Source organism: Procambarus clarkii, chromosome 62 (genome assembly GCF_040958095.1).
Source record: "Procambarus clarkii isolate CNS0578487 chromosome 62, FALCON_Pclarkii_2.0, whole genome shotgun sequence".
NCBI lineage: Eukaryota > Metazoa > Arthropoda > Malacostraca > Decapoda > Cambaridae > Procambarus > Procambarus clarkii.
Window position 1 is genome coordinate 19,691,991 of NC_091211.1, and position 24,114 is coordinate 19,716,104.

The 24,114-nt window shown below is 46.4% G+C and overlaps 1 protein-coding gene and 1 long non-coding RNA gene across 7 annotated transcripts in view; one reads left to right on the forward strand and one right to left on the reverse strand.

Annotated features, from left to right (window-relative positions):
* Nucleotides 1-1,872: 1,872 nt before the first annotated feature.
* On the forward strand, nucleotides 1,873-3,343 carry LOC138354279 (uncharacterized). Its single transcript, XR_011223527.1, has 3 exons — nucleotides 1,873-1,988; nucleotides 2,464-2,498; nucleotides 2,567-3,343. It is a non-coding gene; the product is annotated as an uncharacterized lncRNA (long non-coding RNA).
* A 3,231-nt stretch (nucleotides 3,344-6,574) lies between these two features.
* Nucleotides 6,575-24,114, reverse strand: part of LOC123766485 (uncharacterized) — a 33,336-nt gene continuing 15,796 nt past the window's right edge. For 3 of the 6 annotated variants that reach the window (XM_069308297.1, XM_069308298.1, XM_045755656.2), the window contains 3 exons: nucleotides 18,749-18,827; nucleotides 9,243-10,171; nucleotides 6,575-8,691 (listed from right to left, as the gene is read on the reverse strand). In XM_069308297.1, the coding sequence (XP_069164398.1) occupies nucleotides 8,232-8,691; nucleotides 9,243-10,171; nucleotides 18,749-18,827 (1,468 nt within the window). In that variant the 3' untranslated portion in view covers nucleotides 6,575-8,231. Of the gene's footprint in view, nucleotides 8,692-9,242; nucleotides 10,172-14,353; nucleotides 14,501-18,748; nucleotides 18,828-18,921; nucleotides 19,018-24,114 lie in introns of those variants that run through there. The other 3 variants (XM_045755659.2, XM_045755655.2, XM_045755657.2) reach the window with 3 other exon arrangements.

The following is a 24,114-nucleotide window of genomic DNA, read 5'->3' on the forward strand; positions in this document are numbered from 1 at the left end:
CACCAAACAAAAAGAAGTTAGTCGTGTCTACCAAGTGTGGTCCAGTTATGAATTTGCAGGCACTATAATGTTAACGGTGTGGCAGAGATCCTTCACATCCGCACGGTCTGCCCTCTCACGTGTTTTGACTTATCTCTTAGTCGTTACTCTTATCCATCATAGATAATAACACAGCTAATCCTTCAGTAGTAATTGCTTCCTTCACCCCCCATCTCTTTCTCCACTTTAGGGGGGTCGAACAGATTTCCCGGCGTGGCGGAACCAGTTACCCCACTCTCCTTGAAAAACAGTCAAGGACACTTACATCAGCACACGGGCATGTGCATTTTTTTTGTTTTTACACAGGTGGGTGCACGTGTGACTGACTCTCGATAGCAAGCTTAGCATTTGCCCTTCCTACAGCTCAGCACCAGCCTTGTCATACAAGGTTTCCCCTGTAACATGGGCCTCCAATCGGCTTACAACCAGGTACTTTAATTACTATTATGTGAACAGGGGTCAAAAGTTAAAGAAGCTGGCGACCCCAACTCGTCCTCTAAACAAAGGGCCAAAGTCCATTTCATCCACCCGCCAAACCCCAGCTGTTTATGAATGAAAAACGGTTTACACACGAATCAACTGATGATGTTCGAACACTTCCGGGACAAGTGCTTCACTGACGACTTTTGTTCGAACCACAATACTATAAATGCTTCACCCACGAACTACAAAGACAAATAATCACCAACATAACCTAAACACCCTAACTTAAGTCTATATATGCACAATATACTTATATATTATAATATTAATTTATATTTGAGAAAATTCCCGTTTTGAATGAACAGCATGTAAAAATTTATGAATGCGTCTGTGGGGTCGACCGCTGGATGTAATGAACTTGAGTCGAGGACGGGTTGTTGGATGGAATGGACTTGGTCTGGTCTGGTCTGAGGACGGGTTGCTCATCACATCGTGTATATTTATTCCTCAATAAACTTATTTAAATTTGAATTTGAATTACCAAGTTTATGTATTGGGTAACCTGCAGCAGCCGACGGCTCATAACCGCTTCTGCCCGGGTTTGATTCCCAGGCAGAGCACAAGATGTTTTCACAAATCCCTTACACTCGATGCCTCAGTTCACATGGCAGTAAATAGATACCTGGGAGTTAGTCGACTATTGAGTTACATCCTGGAGGAGATCAGTCGTTAGTGGGAACTCGGTAAGATTAAGCGGGCTTCTTATTCCTGAGAACAGAAAACAAAACGTCCATGGAGGGTGAAACTGCGTCCCATCGGTCTCTAGAATTTCTCCAATAATCGAAAATAAGAATAATGCAAACTCTCGTAAATAAATTTAAAATAAAAGTAAACATTCACTAAATATTACTCTAACGTCCTTTTGGCGATATAAATAGTAGTAATAATAGTAGTAGTAGTAGTCATCCATCAGTCTCAGGAGACTATGGAGTTGTGCTCTGGTTGTCGGTCTGGAGTAACCTGTCCAGGGCACAAAGTCAGGGCAGGTCTGTAACGTACAGGTGAAAGCAAGAGCCACATTCCTACAGGTAAACGTGACATGTTTCTTGGTACAGTATAGTTAAGATCAAGGCCAACGACCATCTCCACACAATTTCCAAATTTCCCCATAAATGTTTTTCCTAACCTAACACAAATATATTCATTCAGATCCATTTCACTCAATATTTGACGATATTACTATTATCATCTTGTAAGAGTAGCAATCGTATAAAATACGGGTCTTACACATAATAACAAGGACCTGCAAGTAATAATAGATTTTTGCGCTTGCATGACAACCTGTTTTTCCCCCCCGGAGATGGCGTGGGATCGTGTGGTCCGGATACCCATCAGGGAAAACCCGGTGTAACTCGGGTTTCATAGACCGAGCTAACGCCGGCACCACAGGTCGTCAGTCAAGGTTTCCTACCAACGGCGCACATCTTGAGGCAGTCTTGTTGTCATGGCCCGTAGCTTGGGTCAAGGTTTCCTATCCTGGGACCATAGCATGGGGTCAAGGTTTCCTATCCTGGGACCACAGCATGGGGTCAAGGTTTCCTATCCTGGGACCACAGCATGGGGTCAAGGTTTCCTATCCTGGGACCATAGCATGGGGTCAAGGTTTCCTATCCAGGGACCACAGCATGGGGTCAGGTTTCCTATCCTGGGATCACAGCATGGGGTCAAGGTTTCCTATCCTGGGACCACAGCATGGGGTCAAGGTTTCCTATCCTGGGACCACAGCATGGGGTCAAGGTTTCCTATCCAGGGACCACAGCATGGGGTCAAGGTTTCCTATCCAGGGACCACAGCATGGGGTCAAGGTTTCCTATCCAGGGACCACAGCATGGGGTCAAGGTTTCCTATCCTGGGACCACAGCATGGGGTCAAGGTTTCCTATCCAGGGACCACAGCATGGGGTCAAGGTTTCCTATCCTGGGACCACAGCATGGGGTCAAGGTTTCCTATCCTGGGACCACAGCATGGGGGTCAAGGTTTCCTATCCTGGGACCACAGCATGGGGTCAAGGTTTCCTATCCAGGGACCACAGCATGGGGTCAAGGTTTCCTATCCAGGGACCACATCATAGGGGTATCCTATCCAGGGACCACATCATAGGGGTATCCTATCCAGGGACCACAGCATGGGGGTATCCTATCCAGGGACCACAGCATGGGGGTATCCTATCCAGGGACCACAGCATGGGGTCAAGGTTTCCTATCCTGGGACCACAGCATGGGGTCAAGGTTTCCTATCCTGGGACCACAGCATGGGGTCAAGGTTTCCTATCCTGGGACCACAGCATGGGGTCAAGGTTTCCTATCCTGGGACCACAGCATGGGGGTCAAGGTTTCCTATCCTGGGACCACAGCATGGGGTCAAGGTTTCCTATCCTGGGACCACAGCATGGGATCAAGGTTTCCTATCCTGGGACCACAGCATGGGGTCAAGGTTTCCTATCCAGGGACCACAGCATGGGGTATCCTATCCAGGGACCACAGCATGGGGTCAAGGTTTCCTATCCTGGGACCACAGCATGGGGTCAAGATTTCCTATCCTGGGACCACAGCATGGGGTCAAGGTTTCCTATCCTGGGACCACAGCATGGGGTCAAGGTTTCCTATCCTGGGACCACAGCATGGGGTCAGGTTTCCTATCCTGGGATCACAGCATGGGGTCAAGGTTTCCTATCCTGGGACAACAGCATGGGGTCAAGGTTTCCTATCCAGGGACCACAGCATGGGGGTCAAGGTTTCCTATCCAGGGACCACAGCATGGGGTCAAGGTTTCCTATCCAGGGACCACAGCATGGGGTCAAGGTTTCCTATCCTGGGATCACAGCATGGGGTCAAGGTTTCCTATCCTGGGACAACAGCATGGGGTCAAGGTTTCCTATCCAGGGACCACAGCATGGGGGTCAAGGTTTCCTATCTAGGGACCACAGCATGGGGTCAAGGTTTCCTATCCAGGGACCACAGAATGAGGTCAAGGTTTCCTATCCAGGGACCACAGCATGGGGTCAATGTTTCCTATCCAGGTACCACAGCATGGGGTCAAGGTTTCCTATCCAGGGACCACAGCATGGGGTCATGGTTTCCTATCTAGGGACCACAGCATGGGGTCAAGGTTTCCTATCCAGGGACCACAGCATGGGGTCAAGGTTTCCTATCCTGGGACCACAGCATGGGGTCAAGGTTTCCTACCCAGGGACCACAGCATGGGGTCAATGTTTCCTATCCTGGGGCCACAGCATGAGGTCAAGGTTTCCTATCCAGGGACCACAGCATATGGTAAAGGTTTCCTATCCAGGGACCACAGCATGGGGTCAAGGTTTCCTATCCAGGGACCACAGCATGGGGTCAAGGTTTCCTATCCAGGGACCACAGCATGGGGTCAAGGTTTCCTATCCAGGGACCACAGCATATGGTAAAGGTTTCCTATCCAGGGACCACAGCATGAGGTCAAGGTCGTAGCGCAGCACGTTCTCTTGATCTGCCACTCCGTAAAAAAAAAAATCCAACCTCCTAACCTAACCAGAAGTTGACCAGACCACACACTAGAAAATGAAGGGACGACGACGAACCGCAGCATACGTATACGTATATTACGTTATATACGTATATAACCAGAAGTATACGAAGCGAAGCAACTCACCTGACCTATCAAGTCGGCTGACAGAGCGACTCTATAACCCATAATTCTTCTGGAAAATGAATGTTCAGCTTTTTTCATTTCTTCCTATAAAAAAAAAGGTTTCTAATTCCTTGGACTACCTTTGTTGTCCTTCTGTGAGCTTTTTCAAGTAAATTGTGTCGATTCTACAGTATGGTGACCAAAATTTAATTGCATCATCCAAACGAGATATAGCTCAGGAATAACATTAGCTGTTCTATTAACGCCCTAAAAATAAATCTCAGTGTCCTATTTGGCTTATTACGAACTAGGCATATTTTGTCGCATTCAGACTTTGCAATTTCAGCACTATCTGAACTGCTTTATAGAGTAAGATCCAATTTCAGCTAATAGGTCGCGTTTTTTACGTTAATGTAACTAACACTACAGATGCATCCTATTAAGAAAAGTAACGGCTCACAAATATTCCTGTATTCTATGGTTGAGATATAATATTAGTATAAATTATATTTGTATGCCTAATTAAGTCAAGCTTCGATGTTTAAGTTCTGATTTAAATTATGTCTTTGCAAATCAAACAAACCTTTGCAAACCAGGGGCGCCTGACAGCTGGGTGGGCAGAGCTTCGGATTCGTAGTCCTGAGGTTCCGGGTTCGATCCCAGGTGGAGATGGAGACAAATGGGCAAAATGTTTCATTCACCCTGATGCCCTTGTTACCTAGCAGTAAACAGGTACCTGGGAGTTAGACAGCTGCTACGGGCTGCTTCCTGAGGGTGTGTAACAAAAAAGGAGGTCTGGTCAAGGACCGGGCCGCGGGGACGCTAAGCCCCGAAATTATCTCAAGATAACCATTCTCCAATCCAAAATATAAGTCAGATACCGACATGCGTAAATTTTAACGTCAGTATTTGACTTATACAGCTATTACACTGATTAGTTGCAGTGAATTAACACTTTCGCTCAACAACGACAACGATTGTGAGATTGGATGCGCCCCGGCGTACCCATAAAGGGTTAATCCCAAATCCTAATGGTGAAACGAATGATGCGTAACACCAGAAACTAACACGCCTGGAGTCAAACACACAGACAGGCAGATGATTGGGGATCGATAGGGAGTCCCTCAGGGTGACAAGCACCAGCCCCGCCCCGCACAGAGAGCACTGGGAAGCAAAACCAAAAACTCGACCCCTAACTAAAACGAAAAAGTAATCAAGTGCTCTCCGGCAGAGCAGATGCCAGCCCTCAGCAGAACCAAGGCCAAGGGTGCACCAGGAGCCCACCAAGACCCCACCAACCCCTGACACCTCTCGGCCAACCCGGCGACGGACACCGTCACCCCGCCGGGAGAACCAGCTAGAAAGCGTGAAAAAATCTATCAACAATCCTGTGACCCAAGACGATATGTGCGCCAGGCGTCGTATACAAACCGTAGCATTGAATAGGAATGCCAAACGACAGTATAATAATCCTAAATCGCAAAACAGAACGTAATCCGGCGGCTTCCAGGGGGAAGAAGTGTCCAGACGTCCGCTCGCCGTCAAGGTTGAACCAGGAGTCCTAGATGCAGTCTGTCCTCATCAACAAAGATCAAAAGTGATTCCATGCACCCGCCAAACCCCGTGTTTATGAATGAAAAACGGTTTGCGCCTGTTCACTTAGCATAAATAGATACCTGGGATACATTTAATGGTGCTACATAGCCTTCCCGGCTTGGTGTCTTCTTTTGATACGACACGACTCACAACTGATGACGTTCGAACACTTCCAGAACAAGTGCTTCACTGACGAATTTTGTTCGAATCACAACGCTGTAAATGCTCAGCCCGTCCTCCAAACAAAGATCCAAAAGTGATTCCACGCACCCGCCAAACCCCCTGTTCATGAATGAAAAGCAGTTTGCACACGACTCACAACTGCTGACGTTCGAACATATCCGGAACAAGTGCTTCACTGACGAATTTTGTTCGAACCACAACGCTATAAATGCTTCACCCACGTACTACAAATACAAATAATCGCCAACAGAACCTAAACACCTAACCCAATCTATGCCTATATATATGCACAATATGCTAATATATTATAATATTAATTTATATTTGAAAAAAATCATGTTTTGAATGAACAGCATGTACAAATTTATGAATGCGTCTGTGGGGTCGACCACTGGATGGAATGGACTTGAGTCGAGGACGGGTTGATTCAACTTGCACTTATGTAACTGTTTCACCCGCCCACAATAATTATAAATAATTGCCAATAGAACCTTACCTAACCTAATCAAAGTGTTATATACCAAATTCTATTCTGTAAAAATATAAATATATGAATAAATACCCGTTTTTGTATACAATGCTGCCGCCTCCATTATTATTGCTGCCCTCTCCACAGATTACCTTAGCAGTTATTTAAAGGAAAGATGAGAAATCTATATAAAGTTTCTATATTTGTATTAAAATAATGGTGCTGTTTGGTTTCTACACTTCATACACACACACATATACACATATAAATATATAAACATCAATACATATAAGAGATTATCTGTTTGTCCGAGGTCGGTACCAAACGCTAAGGGCTAGCCACACGGAAATTAGGCCTGTGTGCTGTGAGACGGTATGGAGAGAGTCACAGGGTGGCAGGGGTCAATCCCCGTGCCCTTCTGTAAGAAAGATCGGCTCATATATCCAAATCCCAGCCATCCATATCAAGTATGAAATGTGGGATTGATTATCCAAAGTGTTAAAATAGATTTTACGAATGTTATCGACGTAGAATCATTGATAACATTGAATGTTACGAAGGAAATTTTGTCCACTGGGAGAGGGAGGGAGGGAGGGAGGGAGAGAAGCAGAAATAATGGGAAGGAGGAAGAGAGGAAACAGAGAACGGAAGTGAGAATGGGATAGAAGCAGAGAGAATGGGAGGAACAGATAGAATTAGAGGGAATGGGAGGGAGCTGTAGAAAACAGAGGGCATCGGAGGAAGAAAGGCAGAGAGAACTGAAGAAAGGGAAAGAGAGGTATTTATATGAAGAAAGCACTAAGCCATTACAACAATATAGCAAGGAAAGGAGAGAGAGAGACAGAGACCCGGGGACCGACCGGAGCCCATCTAGTTTATATATATACTAGAAGGGGGTACCCGGCTGGGCTCGGGTCTCTCCCCACTCCTCCCTCTTTCGTTTCTTTTTCCGTCCCCCTCTCTCTTCCCTATACTCCCTTCGCCACCATCTCTATCACTTACCACCTTCCTTACATTTCATCACCTTTACTGTTCACCACTTTCTCTTCATTCGTATAATCATTGCCACTAACAACCATCCTCACTAAGCATAGCATAGCATAGTTAATGTTTCTAGCATAGTTAATGTCTAGCATAGTAAATGTTTCTTTCTCGTGCACACGAGAAACTAAAATATAATATGCAGATGGATTTTAGTGAGGATTACATTTATTTAGCGAGATCGGAAATGTGTAATTTGCTACTTCATGTAAAGGGGATGGGACATGGGGTCGACTAGCCTATATCTTGAGGTTATCTTGAGATGATTTCGGGGCTTTAGTGTCCCCGCGGCTCGGTCCTCGACCAGGCCTCCACCCCCAGGAAGCAGCCCGTGACAGCTGACTAACACCCAGGTACCTATTTTACTGCTAGGTAACAGGGGCATAGGGTGAAAGAAACTCTGCCCATTGTTTCTCGCCGGCGCCCGGGATCGAACCCGGGACCACAGGATCACAAGTCCAACGTGCTGTTCGCTCGGCCGACCGGCTGTACACACATACCAGACATTCTCTTATAGATAGTGAAGGGTGGATTTATCCTACTACTGTCACCCTCATCAATAGTTGCCCAATGTAATAAAAAAAATATTGAGATTGCTGCCTACTTTTGACCTGAGCTTTCCTGATGGGAAACTGAATGAGAGAGATCACGTCAATCCGTCTCCCAGTCTACCCTTCATCATGAGTCTACCAACATGATTTGCGAGTTCTAATTAATTTTAGCTACTTAAAATATAGCATTCCTGTTTGTAACGGATATGTACTTTAAATAAGTTCGTAATCTAAGATTATGTGCCGAGTATATTTCAGGCAATTCCAGCATAAATTCTGATGTCTTCGTATAGGCTTGCGAGTCTGGATGACATCAAGGGGTTCTTTTTCAACATCATCAACGCATTTTGGCGCTTGTTGATGACATAGTTGTGCGTGTGTTCGCCCGAGGCCACGTCGAACTCCTGGGCGTCCTGGGCGTCACACACGAGGGCGGGGATGGCTAAGGCGCCGAAGATCAGACCCACCATGTTCCTGTTATAGAATTCATTGGTGATATCATCCACGGTATAGGGCATGACCACCCCCGCCGCTCGCGTCACCTCCCTGAAGGTGGTGTAGTAGGTGACGATTAGTTCTTCCAGCCTGGCGTTCTTCTCGGCGGGGGCGAGGCTGCTGAATAGGAAGTAGTTAAGGTCGTAAGCCAGTGACGTCTTGCGGCACAGCTGGAAGTCTAGCAGCATCACCTCTACCGGCTGGCCGGCGGCGTCGTATCTAAAATACAGGTTTGACATTTACTTACATGTGAATAGATTCATATGTGACCTTAGCAAAATAATATTCTCTCATAGATAACTAAACAACAAAACCACGAGCAAATATTTGACTCGTGGTTTTGGACTCGCGGTTCGTGGAAAGACTGACATAAAACAAGGCACAAGAGGGGGCAGATCTCAGATACAGTTAAGATTCTAGATTAGTTCACTTTTTAAAGTGAGAGGCTACAACTCTATCTTCCAAAATATTAGAAAAAGAAGATTGGAGAGAGCTCTTGTTTTGATACAAAATAAAATATTTATAAGTATTCAACAAAGTATTCAAAGATTTTTCTTCACTAATTTTGCAAACAATCAATTTACCTACATGGAAGATCATATAGACGAAACAAAATATAAGTTTATACGTGCATACTACTTATGTCTTCAAAACCGAAACTTAGGGACATATGCTCTTGGTTATTTGATGTTGTATTAGGAGTGCATTTAAGACTCGTAATACAATCTCATGCACTTATACTGACCAGTGGTATAAATGCGAGTACTGACCTGAAGAGAAAGTTGTTGACCCAGCAATCGCCGTGGCCGATGACATCAAAGGCAGAACTCTCCCGTATCTGTCTCATCAGCACCTCCGTTCCCTGCACCGACAAGGTCCCGAACCACTGTTGCATGTCGTAGCTGCCTGCTGCCCTCGCCAGTTCGGAGGCCGTCTGCAGGCTACCACGGATCAACACATCGTAAGCATTTTTGGTTTGTTCGGAATAATTAAACATCTCCCACTTAAGAAACTTGAATTTGCTTTTCAAGTCTTCTTTAGGAATTTTTGATAGGAACAATACTGAGGCCGCGTGGAGTTTGGCCAGCTCCCTTAGGACAAGAGCTGCATGGGATACACTTAAGTGCTTCTTGCGGTCATGTAGCTTAAATCCAAGAGGCCGAAGGTCTTCTAGAAACAACTGATTTTGACTCTCATTCCAACCAGCGTGAAGACAGCGGGGAACTCTCAGAGGAGTCATCCCGGCACTCTTTAGTTCGTGATTGATTAGTGGCAGCAGTTCGGTATAAAATTTACCCTCTTTATAAAACACCATATCATCAAAATCATTCGTACAACCTTTACGTTTGTTATGCTTCATCTTGACTACATACGACACCTGGCGCTCGCGGCCGTTCTGGCAGAACTTGACGTTGACGCTGGTGATGTCGGCGACGTAGTTGTCTCCCTTGTTGGTGAAGTCGTGACGGGTCCAGGAGAGGAGGCGAGCATCCTGTCCTTGGTCAAGCATCAGCGCCTCCCTCAAACCGGCTTCTGAAACGTGGGGTCTTTGGGGCCCAAGGACACCAACCTTCCCGGATAGGAGAGCTTTGTTCCCGGAGAAGACATTCTTGTTTCCGGGTGGGACATTCTGCTGCTCCAGGAGGACTTCCTGCTGCCTGGGGAGGACTTCTGTCAATAACTCCTTACTGCACGCCATCTGTAACAACACATCTAGTTTACACACACATAATAATTTATACAATAAATTATAATAAATGCTAAGTTTATAACGCGTTCTATTTAAATATAATGTGAGTAAACATGTTACGACAGACTTACTAAACTTTAAGACTCACAATGGTGATCTTGTACAGCTATTCAGATTTTAATTCCAAAGTAAAGGCTTTCCTATTCTAATTTGACATATATCTATCGTTAGGGATGACTGATATAATAGGAATATTCTAAATTCCTTTCTAATGTGACTGGCCAAGCTTACCACCTTTGGAGTGGATGTTTGTGTCATTGCTCTACCCAAAGACAAGCCGCTGTCAGACGAGAGGCTACTGGAAACACACCGACAATAATTCCAAGTTTTCGAGCTAGTTAGTGCCATATTCATCAGCGGTCATTGGTAGAGCTGGGTGGCACCATATTGATCGGCTGCCATTGGTTGAGCTAGTTGGCGCCACATTGCTGGGCCGCCATTGGTTGAGCTAGTTGGCACCACATTGCTGGACCGCCATTGGTTGACGTAGTTGGCGCCACATTGCTGGGCCGCCATTGGTTGACGTAGTTGGCGCCACATTGCTGGGCCGCCATTGGTTGAGCTAGTTGGCGCCACATTGTTGGGCCGCCATTGGTTGAGCTAGTTGGCGCCACATTGCTGGGCCGCCATTGGTTGAGCTAGTTGGCGCCACATTGCTGGGCCGCCATTGGTTGAGCTAGTTGGCGCCACATTGCTGGGCCGCCATTGGTTGAGCTAGTTGGCGCCACATTGCTGGGCCGCCATTGGTTGAGCTAGTTGGCGCCACATTGCTGGGCCGCCATTGGTTGAGCTAGTTGGCGCCACATTGCTGGGCCGCCATTGGTTGAGCTAGTTGGCGCCACATTGCTGGGCCGCCATTGGTTGAGCTAGTTGGCGCCACATTGCTGGGCCGCCATTGGTTGAGCTAGTTGGCGCCACATTGCTGGGCCGCCATTGGTTGAGCTAGTTGGCGCCACATTGCTGGGCCGCCATTGGTTGAGCTAGTTGGCGCCACATTGCTGGGCCGCCATTGGTTGAGCGAGTTGGCGCCACATTGCTGGGCCGCCATTGGTTGAGCTAGTTGGCGCCACATTGCTGGGCCGCCATTGGTTGAGCTAGTTGGCGCCACATTGCTGGGCCGCCATTGGTTGAGCTAGTTGGCGCCACATTGCTGGGCCGCCATTGGTTGAGCTAGTTGGCGCCACATTGCTGGGCCGCCATTGGTTGAGCTAGTTGGCGCCACATTGCTGGACCGCCATTGCTCGTACTGGTTCTATTCATATTGATCGGTGGCCAAAGACATTGAATGTTTTGTTTGCTCAAACATTACCAATTATTATATACAATTCTTATAGATATTGGAATAGTCCAAGTTTAATTAAGATCCTAAGGGTCTTAAGTACAGTATTTTAATTACTCAGGGGTGTTCTGACTATAGGGTATTAAGATAATAATAATGTGGTGTGGAACAATAGTGACTACAGTGGCGTGTAGTGTCACGGAACAGGTGTAGCCTGGATTTAGTGAGATCCAGGTTGTGTAATAGGTAGGTTCCAGAATGACCAAGTTGTAATCAAGTAACCAACCAAGTGTTGTGACCAAGTAAAGTTGTCGATGGGCCGAGCATGTGACCAGGGGCCAGATTCACGAAGCAGTTACACAAGTACTTACGAACATGTACAGCTTTCCTCAATCTTTGACGGCTTTGTTTACATTTATTAAACAGTTTACAAGCATGAAAACTTCCCAATCAACTGTTGTTATTGTTATAAACAGACTCATGGTGCTTCGGAGCTCATTAACTGCTTATTAATTGCAAACTAAGCCCCAAAGATTGAGAAAAGATTTACAGGTTCGTAAGTGCTTGCGTAACTGTTTCGTGAATCTGGCCCCAGGAGTATTATGGTTAGCGTAGGGATATTGAAGTCCTTTGCGAGTAACTATTTGGACTGTGGAGAATAGAATGCTGTTATAGATGTTTCATAGTTGATATCATAGATAAAATAAGAGTTTCAGTGGCCTTCCTTATTCTTTGTAACATGTGTATCACAAGCTGCATGGTGCGTCTCCGGGTGAAACTCGGATGGTGACTTATGAATTAGAATTTGAGGTGCTGAGATAGTAACCAGGAATTTACGATAAATGACAGCTCGCTACAACGCCATTATGTCACGTTAATCAATGTGTGGGGCCGCGGTTCAAGTCTCCTAGAGTGCAAGTGTATGAAATCAATTGTATATTAAGCCACTTTAGGCTTCTGTTACGTCAGTTCAAGCGCTCATTATTACACTTCAAGCGCTCATTATTACACTTCAAGCGCTCATTACGTCACTTCAAGCGCTCATTATTACACTTCAAGCGCTCATTACGTCACTTCAAGCGCTCATTATTACACTTCAAGCGCTCATTACGTCAGTTCAAGCGCTCATTACGTCAGTTCAAGCGCTCATTACGTCACTTCAAGCGCTCATTACGTCAGTTCAAGCGCTCATTACGTCACTTCAAGCGCTCATTACGTCACTTCAAGCGCTCATTACGTCAGTTCAAGCGCTCATTACGTCACTTCAAGCGCTCATTACGTCAGTTCAAGCGCTCATTACGTCACTTCAAGCGCTCATTGTCAGTTCAAGCGCTCATTACGTCAGTTCCAGCGCTCATTACGTTAGTTCAAGCGCTCATTACGTCACTTCAAGCGCTCATTGTCACTTCAAGCGCTCATTACGTCACTTCAAGCGCTCATTACGTCACTTCAAGCGCTCATTACGTCACTTGGAACGTTCGCTGTGTTGTTGTTGTTAAAGATTTAGCTACTCAGGGCGAAGTGTCCATGTAGCACGGGCTATGGTGAGCCCGTTCGCTGTGCCGCTTATAGCATTAATTATATCACTGGGCGTGAGGCGCCACGCAGACAATCACCTCAGAAGAGACGGGAGACATCTCCCGTCACGCAGGGTGCAGTCGCACCTCGACAGATCTCCAGTATCAGCTCTTGATATTGGTAATGGCTCAAAAGGGCCACCACTTACGGGCTATTCATGCCCGTGCCACCTCTTGGGTGACTTAATCTTTTCAATCAAATCACCTCAGAAGATCTGGATGTCAGAAATGTGAATGAGGCGTCTTGTGTGTTGGTCTTCCCCACCCCCAACATGGGCCAGATTCACTAAGCAGTTACGCAAGCACTTACAGACCTTTCCTAAATCTTTAGACGGCTTTGGTTACATTAATTAAAAAGTTTACAAGCATGAAAACCTCCTAATCAACTGTTGTTGTTATAAACAGCCTCCTGGAGCCTCGGAGCTCATTAACTGTTTAATAATTGTAACCAAAGCCGCCAAAGATTGAGAAAAGATGTATAGGTTCGTAAGTGCTTCGTGAATCTGCCCCCCCCCCCTTGCTGCCAGTATACATCGCCCACCCTCCCTACACGACCTATATAGCTTTATACAACCTATACAGCCCTATACACTATGGTGTTGTCAATTAGAGAACACCGCCACCACACGTTGTTTGATGTTATAGATTCAGCTACTCGGAACAAGTTCCCAAGTAGCACAGGCTATGGTGAGCCCGTAGCTTACCTGGCACAGGAGCGGGGCAAGTAGCACGGGCTATGGTGAGCCCGTAGTGGACTTACCTGGCACAGGAGCGGTGCGAGCCACCACAGGCAAGCACTCCCACCTGTGTTAGCACCGGCCTGGAACCCGCACCTTGTCAAGCAACAAAACATATACCAGAAATTTTGCAACAAAATTAGCGCCAGAACTAAGCGAGCGGAGCTACGAGGAAACGTTAATAAAACACAATTTCAGAGCACTCGATGATAGAAGAAACAGCGGAGACACGATCACAACATACAAGATACTCAGCGGAAAAGACAAAGCGGTTCAGAACAGCTTCTTTAATTTAGAGAAAGCGGAATAAGTGGAAGCTAGAAACACAGATGACGAACAAATGTAAGAAAATACTTGTACCCTGTACGGGGGGCCAACAAATGGAATATATTGAAAGAAGTAGCTGTGGAAGCCACCTCTATCAACAACTTTAACCCCAGATTCTAATAAGAGGAATTGGAATGTCAGGAAATTGTAATTATAACGCTACAGTACTACAAGACCAGCAGGCGGGCCACCAGAGCTAGACTTCACTCACACGTAGACGCTGACAGGCAAGTACCACCATCTTCAATCTCTTCTTCCACACACCACCACCACCATCACACTACCACTATCACCACCATTACACTACCACTATCACCACCACCACACTACCACTATCACCACCACCACACTACCACTATCACCACCACTGCACTACACTACCACTATCACCACCACCACCACCACACTACGACTATCACCACCACCACACTACCACTGCCACCACCACTACACTACCACTATCACCACCACCATACTACCACTATTACCATCACACCACCACTATCACCATCACACCACCACTATCACCACCACCACACTACCACTATCACCACCACTACCACCACCACACCACTACCACACTACCACCACCACCACACTACACTACACTATCACCACCACCACACTACCAATATCACCACCACCACACTACCACTATCACCACCACTACCACCACCACACCACTACCACACTACCACCACCACCACACTACACTACACTATCACCACCACTACACTACCAATATCACCACCACCACACCACCACCACTCTGGCTGGGGTGATAATACAGTGTCCGGGGTCATGCTGGCAGGGAGCCTGGTTGCTATAAATGGCCGCCGACCGTACCTGGGTCAGGGCCAGCCACTCCCAACACGGCGCAGCCCAACATGTCTCTACTTGACGTTGACTCAGTTCTTTGCCACAAAATGTTTTGTACTTTACTTAATTTAACAGCATAAAACCATTTATTTATTTATTTATTTATTTATATATAAGAAGGTACATTGCGATTTATTTAATTTATTTATTTATTTATTTATATACCATCAAGCAATGGATCTATTTAAGGATTCAGAAATAAAAATATTAATTACATGGGGAACATTGCGAACTATGGGGTTCAGTTCCTGAACCGATTATGTGCCTATCTAACCCTTTCCACCACCGCCCACGTGATGGGAATGGGGTGCATAATAAGGAAATACATTGAATTGAGAACACTGCGGAAACTCTTAACGACCGATATGATCCGTAAGAGCCACTTAAGTGCCTTAAAGGGAGAACAAATATAATACTTGAATCATAGCAACGACACCTGGCCAGTAGCAGCGACACCTGTCCAGTAGCAACGACACCTGGCCAGTAGCAGCGACACCTGTCCAGTAGCAGCGACACCTGGCCAGTAGCAGCGACACCTGGCCAGTAGCAGCGACACCTGGCCAGTAGCAGCGGCACCTGGCCAGTAGCAACGACACCTGACCAGTAGCAGCGGCACCTGGCCAGTAGCAGCGACACCTGGCCAGTAGCAGCGACACCTGGCCAGTAGCAGCGACACCTGGCCAGTAGCAGCGGCACCTGACCAGTAGCAGCGGCACCTGGCCAGTAGCAGCGACACCTGGCCAGTAGCAGCGACACCTGTCCAGTAGCAACGACACCTGGCCAGTAGCAGCGACACCTGGCCAGTAGCAGCGACACCTGGCCAGTAGCAACGACACCTGGCCAGTAACAACGACACCTGGCCAGTAGCAGCGACACCCGGCCAGTAGCAACGACACCTGGCCAGTAGCAGCGACACCCGGCCAGTAGCAACGACACCTGGCCAGTAGCAACGACACCTGGCCAGTAGCAGCGACACCTGGCCAGTAGCAGCGACACCTGACCAGTAGCAACGACACCTGGCCAGTAGCAGCGACACCTGGCCAGTAGCAGCGACACCTGGCCAGTAGCAGCGACACCTGGCCAGTAGCAGCGACACCTGACCAGTAGCAGCGACACCTGGCCAGTAGCAGCGGCACCTGACCAGTAGCAGCGACACCTGGCCAGTAGCAGCGACACCTAACCAGTAGCAGCGACACCTGGCCAGTAGCAGCGACACCTGGCCAGTAGCAGCGACACCTGACCAGTAGCAGCGACACCTGACCAGTAGCAGCGACACCTGGCCAGTAGCAGCGGCACCTGACCAGTAGCAGCGACACCTGACCAGTAGCAGCGACACCTGGCCAGTAGCAGCGGCACCTGACCAGTAGCAGCGACACCTGGCCAGTAGCAGCGGCACCTGACCAGTAGCAGCGACACCTGGCCAGTAGCAGCGGCACCTGACCAGTAGCAGCGACACCTGACCAGTAGCAGCGACACCTGACCAGTAGCAGCGACACCTGGCCAGTAGCAGCGGCACCTGGCCAGTAGCAGCGGCACCTGGCCAGTAGCAGCGACACCTGACCAGTAGCAGCGACACCTGACCAGTAGCAGCGACACCTGGCCAGTAGCAGCGACACCTGGCCAGTAGCAGCGACACCTGACCAGTAGCAGCGACACCTGGCCAGTAGCAGCGACACCTGACCAGTAGCAGCGACACCTGGCCAGTAGCAGCGACACCTGGCCAGTAGCAGCGACACCTGACCAGTAGCAGCGACACCTGACCAGTAGCAGCGACACCTGGCCAGTAGCAGCGGCACCTGACCAGTAGCAGCGACACCTGACCAGTAGCAGCGACACCTGACCAGTAGCAGCGACACCTGACCAGTAGCAGCGACACCTGACCAGTAGCAGCGACACCTGACCAGTAGCAGCGACACCTGGCCAGTAGCAGCGGCACCTGACCAGTAGCAGCGACACCTGGCCAGTAGCAGCGGCACCTGACCAGTAGCAGCGACACCTGGCCAGTAGCAGCGGCACCTGACCAGTAGCAGCGACACCTGGCCAGTAGCAGCGGCACCTGACCAGTAGCAGCGACACCTGACCAGTAGCAGCGACACCTGGCCAGTAGCAGCGGCACCTGGCCAGTAGCAGCGACACCTGGCCAGTAACAACGACACCCGGCCAGTAGCAACGACACCTGGCCAGTAACAACGGCACCTGGCCAGTAGCAGCAACGACTCCGGGTTGCTTGCTCATACAAACTGCCTGTACATGAAAATTAGTGTTTACCTTTGTGATGGCCTAAAAGTGTCCGAGTACTGTACGAGGAGCGAGCGTGGTCGTTGGTCAGAAAAAATGGACCTAATTAATTAAATTAATTAATGATGAAATAGTAAAGTTCATAGTTACTTATCGATGTTGTTGGGATTAATAAATGAACACTTTTCTTCCATGATATATGCGCACCATAAATGTGAAAGCTGTTCGGTCTTCCATTTAAGAAATATGAATACAAATCCTTCTTGGCTTTATGTAGATCATTTACAAACGATTGTATCAAAAAGCAAGAAAAGGGACAACAATAATCGTAAAATATAAACCAACAGATTAAGAAAAACATTAAGTAAAAGACAGATGCAGCAAGAAAAAAGTGAAGAGAGAAGCAGAAGGAAGGAAGGAGTCGAGGGTAACGTCAACAATGAGAGAGCGAGTTTAAAGGAGCCGCTAAGTGGTGGTTGAGAGCCGCCGCTCACTGGACCAACAAGTGTGCAGTCTCAAGGAGACAATAAACACTGCTCTTGAAACACTTAAGTCCTTAAATGAGACCGTGAACTCTTCTGGGGAGACAGTGAACCCTTCTGGCTAAACAGTGAACACTTCTGACGAGACAGTGAACCCTTCTGGCGAGACAGTGAACACTTTGTGTATAAGGCCAGCCCGTCCTCCAAACAAAGATCCAAAAGTTATTCCATCCACCCGCCAAACCCCCTGTTTATGAATGAATCACAACGTTCGAATCACAACGCTATAAATGCTTCACCCACGTACTACAAATACAAATAATCGTCAACAGAACCTAAACACCTAACCTAACCTGACCTAAGCCTATATATGCACAATATGCTAATATATTATAATATTAATTTATATTTGAGAAAATTCTTGTTTTGAATGAACAGCATGTTAAACTTTATGAATGCGTCTGTGGGGGCGACCGCTGGATGTAATGGACTTGAGTCGAGGACGGGTTGATAAGGCAGCCCGTCCTCCAAATAAAGATTCAAAAGTGATTCCATCCACCCGCCAAACCCCCTGTTTATGAATGAAAAGCGGTTTACACACGACTCACAACTGCTGACGTTCGAACATATCCGGAACAAGTGCTTCACTGACGAATTTTGTTCGAATCACAACGCTATAAATGCTTCACCCACGTACTACAAATACAAATAATCGCCAACAGAACCTAAACACCTAATCTAACCTATCCTATACCTATATATGCACAATATGCTAATATATTATAATATTAATTTATACTTGCAAAAATTCCCGTTTTGAATGAACAGCATGTTAAAATTTATGAATGCGTCTGTGGGGTTGACCGCTGAATGTAATGGACTTGAGTCGAGGACGGGTTGGTATAAGGACAAGCTAAGTCAGTGCACAAATGCTTCTTAATCCAATCGCTAAATCCCCCATATTAATGAATAATACAAAACTTAATACATAACTCGCATCTAATTACCTTTTTGAACTTTCTTGGACAGTCCTTCACTTTCCTCGTGTAGTCGAATACGTTCCTCTCTAAATGCTTCACCCACGTACTGTAAATACAAATAATTACAAACAGAACCAAAACGTAACCTATCTATAGACAAATTAATAATGTATAATATGAATATGTATATGAGAAAGTACCTGTTTTCATTATACAGAACCTTGAAGTTATTGCCCACGTGTTTGGTCGATGCTTGCTGCACACAGAATGATGATGGGTTTACTAGAATATGTGAACCTTCTCATGAGACAGTGAACCTTTTGACGAGACAGTGAACACTTCTCACGAAACAATGAACACTTCTCACGAAACAATGAACACTTCTCACGAAACAATGAACACTTCTGAATAGAAAATCTGTATCTCGCCTTTAATTAAAAATAAAGATCGGAAGGATTTAAAATATTTGAATTCATTAATGAGTACGATTATTATTACTTTGCCTAATCCTTCACGTCGACCTTCCAGCCTTTAAACAATCTAACTGCTAATTAAAACCATACTGATCGTGCTCCATATACTCGGGTTAATGGGAGCAGTTGTGGTGTGGTAGTCTCCTGGGGCCAGATTCACTAAACAGTTACACAAGCACTTACGAACCTCTACATCTTTTCTCGAACTTTGGCGGCTTTGTTTACAATTATTAAACAGTTAATGAGCTCCGAAGCACCAGGCGGCTGTTTATAACAATAACAACAGTGGATTGGGAGGTTTTCATGCTTGTAAACTGTTTAATAAATGTAACCAAAGCCGTCAAAGATTTAGGAAAGATGTACACGTTCGTAAGTACTTGCGTAACTACTTCGTGAATCTGGCCCCTGTCAACACCCTAGATGCTCCCAGGGGTACAGACAGCGTGCTTTTACCATCACCCGATACCTCACACACTCTCTATTGAAATTGGGCAGCTGTAACATACTAAGCTGGTAATTGGAACACACCGACACGCCAGCTTCATGAAAGAAGTCCACTACGGGCTCACCATAGCCTGTGCTACTTGGAACTTTTAGTTCCATATAGCGAATCTTAAACAACAACAACATCAGCTTCATCTAACGTACATTCCTTCAGCTGACGTATCTAGCCTTCAAGTTGGAGTGCGTTTCTTGAGACAATCTCAATCTCAACATCTCAAAGGGGATAGAGTAGCTTAGGGGTCAGATTCACGAAGGAGTTACGCATGTACTTACGAACGTGTACATCTTTTCTCAATCTTTAGCGGCTTTGTTTACAATTATTAAACAGTTTACAAGCATGAAAACTTCCCAATCATCTGTTGTTATTGTTATAAACAGCCTCCTGGTGCTTCGGAGCTCATTAACTGTCTAATAATTGTAAACAAAGCCGCCAAAGATTGAGAAAAGATGTACACGTTCGTAAGTACTTGCGTAACTGCTCCGTGAATCTGGCCCTAGGCTGCTTCTACCCTCCACGCCCTCAAAAACATACAGGGTAAAATTAACTTAACAGCTGCTCGACAATTACCGTAACTGGATATTAACGTTGAATTTTAAAACATGTAAGGGGCCTAAATATAATCAGTGTATAAACAACATAACATATTTAACCTGTGCAATTTTGTTATATTCTGAATGGTGCAAAAGTTACAAGTGTACACAAGGACTGATATCCATCTACTGTAACGCAGCTGTATACAACAGATCATCTCCTTGTTCCCGGCACCGCCTCTGTGCCAGGCAAGTTACGGGCTCACCATAGCCCGTGCTACTGGGAACTTGTTCCGAGTAGCTGAATCTATAACAACAACAACCCTGTTCCCGGGAATAATTCCGCGGCTCCCGAATACTTTGGCATGTCCCGAAATACTTTCCCTGATCCCGAAATATTTTCCCGAGGTGCACAATAAACTACCAGATATACGTAAGTATGGGGTGCACAATAAACTACCAGATATACGTAAGTATGGGGTGCACAATAAACTACCAGATATACGTAAGTATGGGGTGCACAACAAACTACCACACATACATAAGTATGGGGTGCACAACAAACTACCACACATACGTAAGTATGGGGTGCACAACAAACTACCACACATACGTAAGTATGGGGTGCACAACAAACTACCACACATACGTAAGTATGGGGTGCACAACAAACTACCAGACATACGTAAGTATGGGGTGCACAACAAACTACCACACATACGTAAGTATGGGGTGCACAACAAACTACCAGACATACGTAAGTATGGGGTGCACAACAAACTACCAGACATACGTAAGTATAGGGTGCACAACAAACTACCACACATACGTAAGTATGGGGTGCACAACAAACTACCAGACATACGTAAGTATGGGGTGCACAACAAACTACCAGACATACGTAAGTATAGGGTGCACAACAAACTACCACACATACGTAAGTATGGGGTGCACAACAAACTACCACACATACGTAAGTATAGGGTGCACAACAAACTACCAGACATACGTAAGTATGGGGTGCACAACAAACTACCAGACATACGTAAGTATAGGGTGCACAACAAACTACCAGACATACGTAAGTATAGGGTGCACAACAAACTACCACACATACGTAAGTAAAGAGTGCACAACAAACTACCAGACATACGCAAGTATTGGGTGCACAACAAACTACCACACATACGTAAGTATGGGGTGCACAACAAACTACCAGACATACGTAAGTAAAGAGTGCACAACAAACTACCACACATACGTAAGTATGGGGTGCACAACAAACTACCAGACATACGTAAGTATGGGGTGCACAACAAACTACCAGACATACGTAAGTATGGGGTGCACAACAAACTACCAGACATACGTAAGTATGGGGTGCACAACAAACTACCAGACATACGTAAGTAAGGAATGCACAACAAACTATCCGCCGTGGGCAACAATCAACTCGTCCCAATCTACCCTCTGGGTGAACATTATATCTAAAGCACCACAGGTTGCCTTATACAGATCGTTTGGGTTAGAATCTCTATAATAACGTCAAGGTGAACCCTGGCACAGGGTTGTGTGACTAGGCTGGGTTATGAAGAAGTCTGAGGATACTAGAGATTTACAGTTTGTATTTAGCAGGTAAGGCTAAAGCATCGTCTATTGTTTTTTCCATCTTGCTGCTTGAAGACTTTGTTGGTGAGTCAGAGTTGCTTGAGGAAGTTGAGAGGAACTTGCTCTTGAATATGTAAATAGATTTGCTATTTTTTCTGCTTCTTGCTCTGGGTAAACATGATGGGGCGCAACAGGAGGTAATGTGTGTTTGGCCCTATTGATTTTTTTTACACCGAGGAGCGAGTTTATTGGGCAGCGCCACTCATCCTGTGAGTGAACACACCGTCATAGTGGCAGTATTGGGCAGCGCCACTCATCCTGTGAGTGAACACACCGTCATAGTGGCAGTATTGGGCAGCGCCACTCATCCTGTGAGTGAACACACCGTCATAGTGACAGTATTGGGCAGCGCCACTCATCCTGTGAGTGAACACACCGTCATAGTGACAGTATTGGGCAGCGCCACTCATCTTGTGAGTGAACACACCGTCATAGTGACAGTATTGGGCAGCGCCACTCATCTTGTGAGTGAACACACCGTCATAGTGACAGTATTGGGCAGCGCCACTCATCTTGTGAGTGGACACACCGCCATAGTGACAGTATTGGGCAGCGCCACTCATCCTGTGAGTGAACACACCGTCATAGTGACAGTATTGGGCAGCGCCATTCATCCTGTGAGTGAACACACCGTCATAGTGACAGTATTGGGCAGCGCCATTCATCCTGTGAGTGGACACACCGCCATAGTGACAGTATTGGGCAGCGCCATTCATCCTGTGAGTGAACACACCGTCATAGTGACAGTATTGGGCAGCGTCACTCATCCTGTGAGTGGACACACCGCCATAGTGACAGTATTGGGCAGCGCCATTCATCCTGTGAGTGAACACACTGCCATAGTGACAGTATTGGGCAGCGTCACTCATCCTGTGAGTGGACACACCGCCATAGTGACAGTATTGGGCAGCGTCACTCATCCTGTGAGTGGACACACCGCCATAGTGACAGTATTGGGCAGCGCCACTCATCCTGTGAGTGAACACACCACCATAGTGACAGTATTGGGCAGCGCCACTCATCCTGTGAGTGAACACACCGTCATAGCAGCATGTACAACACTCCCCAATAGGAAGAAAACCCGCTGGGTTGTGCATCCTTTATTTTTTTTTATTTTCTTTGCTGTTTCTTCATGCACATGATCTCGGACAGCTCTAAGAAGTTTCATCCTTACTTTTCTGAACCTAGAAAAAACATTCGAGCTAGCCAATGCCCTAGCTACACTGTGCTGCCTGGTGGATAAGAAAATCAAAGGACACGCTCTTGCTTTTGTCAAAGGAAGTCTGCTTAACCGAGAAGCTAAAGTCAAATTCCAAGGAAAAACATCGACCTCAAAGAGACTGGAAAATGGAACTCCGCAGGGAGGAATACTAAGCCCCTTCCTCTTCAACTGTCTCATGGAACAATTCATGAAGCTCAAGTTACCAAAAGCCAAACTGCTAAACTATGCAGACTACTTTACGGTCATTATCAATGACAAAGGCGCCAGGAATCATGCACAAAACTGCCTAGACATCAGCAGGGAAGCGGAACGCAAAGCAGTGAAAATAAACAGCAATAAAACCAAAGCAATGGCCGTTAAAATGAGAACTCAAGACATCAGACTCGCAATACAAGGACATGAATTTGAGTGGGTTACCTCTTTTCAGTACCTAGGAGTCATAATAGACAGCCAGTGGAAATTCACTCAAGAAATTGAATATATTCGGCAACGCTGTAAAGCCAGAAACTCAGCTTTGCGCTCCCTAACAAGTCTTAGAGATGGTGCATCTCTACCAGTACTCAAAATGTACTACGTTCAAGCAGTTAGGTCACTCATTGACTATGCTGCTCCTGCTCTTACATCCCTCAGTGATAACCAGTGGGAGAAACTGGAAGTGTCTCAAAATGATGCCCTCAGAACAATGCTGGGAGCACCTATATGGACGCGTAGAGAGAATCTAAAAATGGAAACCAACTTACCAGCCTTAGAAAACAGGATCAAACAAAGGATAGCCACCATAACAGCAAAACGTGTTGGAACCACCGCCAGACTGTCAATCAAAGATAGCATACACAGATCGTTTCACAGAAACCTTCAATATATAACAAGTTCATGGACGGATAATCTTGTCAAGATTCTAGAGGAAGTGGACTTGAAAGGGACCATTCAAAACAAAGGAGAAGATAGCCCATATCAACACCTTCGGCAGCATCCTCCATGGGAAGAATAGAGTC